Below are 3001 nucleotides of genomic sequence, written 5' to 3'. Positions count from 1 at the left end.
GACAAATTAACGAACAACTCCCACCGCTCTCGGCCTTTATCTCCGTCAATCACAGCATCTATTTAAAAGTGCAATGTAGAGAAGAATTCAACACACGTACAAATATTGAAACTATTGTTATAATTATAGTGTATTTTAATTGAAAGGTGGACATGTATAGTGTTAAATATTCGACAATATCCGGTCATAATATTAACCCTAGTAGACCTAACCCATAATTTATAATATCAATTGTTACAAAGGTCATAATTGAAACAATAGTGTCACTTGACTATCGTACGTGTGTACATACTTTTAGGGGTATCGATGCAAATCCGAAGCATCTTGACAGTGCATGCTTGATCTTTGATATTCCAAACGTTATTAGATTCATTTCAAAGTACAATGTATATTGACAAGGAATATTTTGCGGTGGTTCAATGCAAGCATTATATTCGCCAGTTTGACAAGAATCAGAAAAATTCATATAACGCGTTTTCAAGATTTTTTCATGGATTTTACTTATTTATATTGATTTTTGCCCATTACATAACAATTACAAAACAATTTTCTTAAAATATCAACTCTCGCATATTGGGAACGTTTTGCTGTATAGTTCTGTTACCGCTTATTCTCATTCTTGCAATGTACATCAGAGTACAAAACTATGAAATAATACGACATTTCGTTACCTTACGGCTATCCTCATATAACTAAATTATCGTTCCGGTCCCCCGTTACACCTTTATTAAACCCCACCCCTTTGTTGCTTTTTAACCCCCAAGATTTAGATCTAATAATAGATGTAATTCGAAACTTCAGTTTAAGACAATTATTATAGGCTTTGACTATGATACCAATGAAACTTTCATTAGCAACTTTAATAGTTTTCGGATTAAGACGCTGTAAAATAAGGCTTATATTTCATTTTGAGCTTTAGAAGTTGAAAGACTCACAAAGAAAATGACAAGTTTGCATGATCTCAAAACTGTCAACTTATAATAAAAGATTTTAAGATATTCTGGATCTCAAAGAGGTGTATTATGGAATGGTGTACAGGTCTCTTCTAATTGACACGCGGCGTTCATTTTAGCATATTAATTTCCTTGCTTTATACAAATAAATCTTGGACCAATGATATTATCATTATGGCCAAGATGTTATCATTATGATCCACTATATAAAAATTAATACCCGTAATATAAGCAGTATAATCCATTATTTTATCATTATGATCCATGATATTAGCAGTATGAGTCTTGATATTGGAATAATGATCCATGATCATACGATGATGATCTATGATATTACGATGATGATCTATGATATTACGATGATGATCCATGATATTAGAATAAGGATCTATGACATTAGCATTATGATCTATGATATTAGCATTATGATCCATGATATTAGCATTATGATCTATGATGTTAGCATTATGATCTATGATGTTAGCATTATGATGTTAGCATTATTATGATGTTAGCATTATGATCCATGATAGCATTACCATGATATTACCATTATGATCTATGATGTTAGCATTATGATCTATGATGTTAGCATTATGATCCATGATATTAGCATTATGATCTATGATATTAGCATTATGATCTATGATGTTAGCATTATGATCTATGATATTACCATTATGATCTATGATGTTAGCATTATGATCTATGATGTTAGCATTATGATCTATGATGTTGGCATTATGATCTATGATATTACCATTATGATCTATGATGTTAGCATTATGATCTATGATGTTAGCATTATGATCTATGATGTTAGCATTATGATCTATGATGTTAGCATTATGATCTATGATGTTACCATTATGATCTATGATGTTAGCATTATGATCTATGATGTTAGCATTATGATCCATGATAACACCATTATGATCCATGATATTACCATTATGGTCTATGATGTTAGCATTATGATCTATGATGTTAGCATTATGATCTATGATGTTAGCATTATGATCCATGATATTAGCATTATGATCTATGATATTAGCATTATGATCCATGATATTACCATTATGGTCTATGATGTTAGCATTATGATCTATGATATTACCATTATGATCTATGATGTTAGCATTATGATCTATGATGTTAGCATTATGATCTATGATGTTAGCATTATGATCTATGATATTACCATTATGATCCATGATATTAGAATAATGATCTATGATATTAGCATTATGATCTATGATATTACCATTATGATCCATGATATTAGAATAATGATCCATGATATTACCATTATGGTCTATGATGTTAGCATTATGATCTATGATATTACCATTATGATCCATGATATTAGCCTTAGGATCCATGATAACACCATTATGATCCATGATATTAGAATAATGATCTATGACATTAGCATTATGATCTATGACGTTAGCATTATGATCTATGATATTACCATTATGATCTATGATATTAGCCTTAATGATCTATGATATTACCATTATGATCTATGATGTTAGCATTATGATCTATGATATTAGCATTATGATCTATGATATTACCATTATGATCCATGATATTGGCATTATGATCCATGATGTTGGCATTATGATCCATGATAACACAATTATGATCCATGATATTACCATTATGACCAATGAAATTTGCATTATTATCAATGATAAAAGAATTGTATTCTTGATATTATAGCATTATGATCCATGTTATTAGAATTTTATCCAGGTCATTATCAATTAACGCGCCGTTATTTCTGATTATTTTTGTTAAATTGATCTGTACATCATGGGTAGCTCTCGAGTTGAATTCGTTGACCCAGACCTAATTTTGACTTTTGGTTAGAACAGGGAGAAGGTTTCAGATTGACTTCCGATACTTTAAAGGATCGGTGTTTCAAACGCCTTTAGTATGTCTCTCAGTTTTACAATGGGAATCACAGAAAAATCTGCAATGTAACCTTAGCATATTGCACCAGATTGTATGTCTTCCGTAAGAACATTCTATAATAGTAG

General features: G+C 30.4%; 1 protein-coding gene across 1 annotated transcript; it reads right to left on the bottom strand.

Moving 5' to 3' along the window:
* Nucleotides 1-1090: 1090 nt before the first annotated feature.
* LOTGIDRAFT_163057 (hypothetical protein) lies at nt 1091-2609 on the bottom strand (the record flags this gene model as incomplete). Its single annotated transcript, XM_009059107.1, has 3 exons — nt 1091-1425; nt 1504-2415; nt 2471-2609. 3 exons carry the CDS (start codon nt 2607-2609, stop codon nt 1091-1093), a joined length of 1386 nt encoding a protein of 461 aa, XP_009057355.1.
* Between the last annotated feature and the right edge of the window lie 392 nt (nt 2610-3001).

Source organism: Lottia gigantea, assembly GCF_000327385.1.
Source record: "Lottia gigantea unplaced genomic scaffold LOTGIsca_37, whole genome shotgun sequence".
NCBI lineage: Eukaryota > Metazoa > Mollusca > Gastropoda > Lottiidae > Lottia > Lottia gigantea.
Note: the sequence above shows the minus strand (reverse complement) of the source record. Positions and strands in the feature narration are given on the sequence as shown.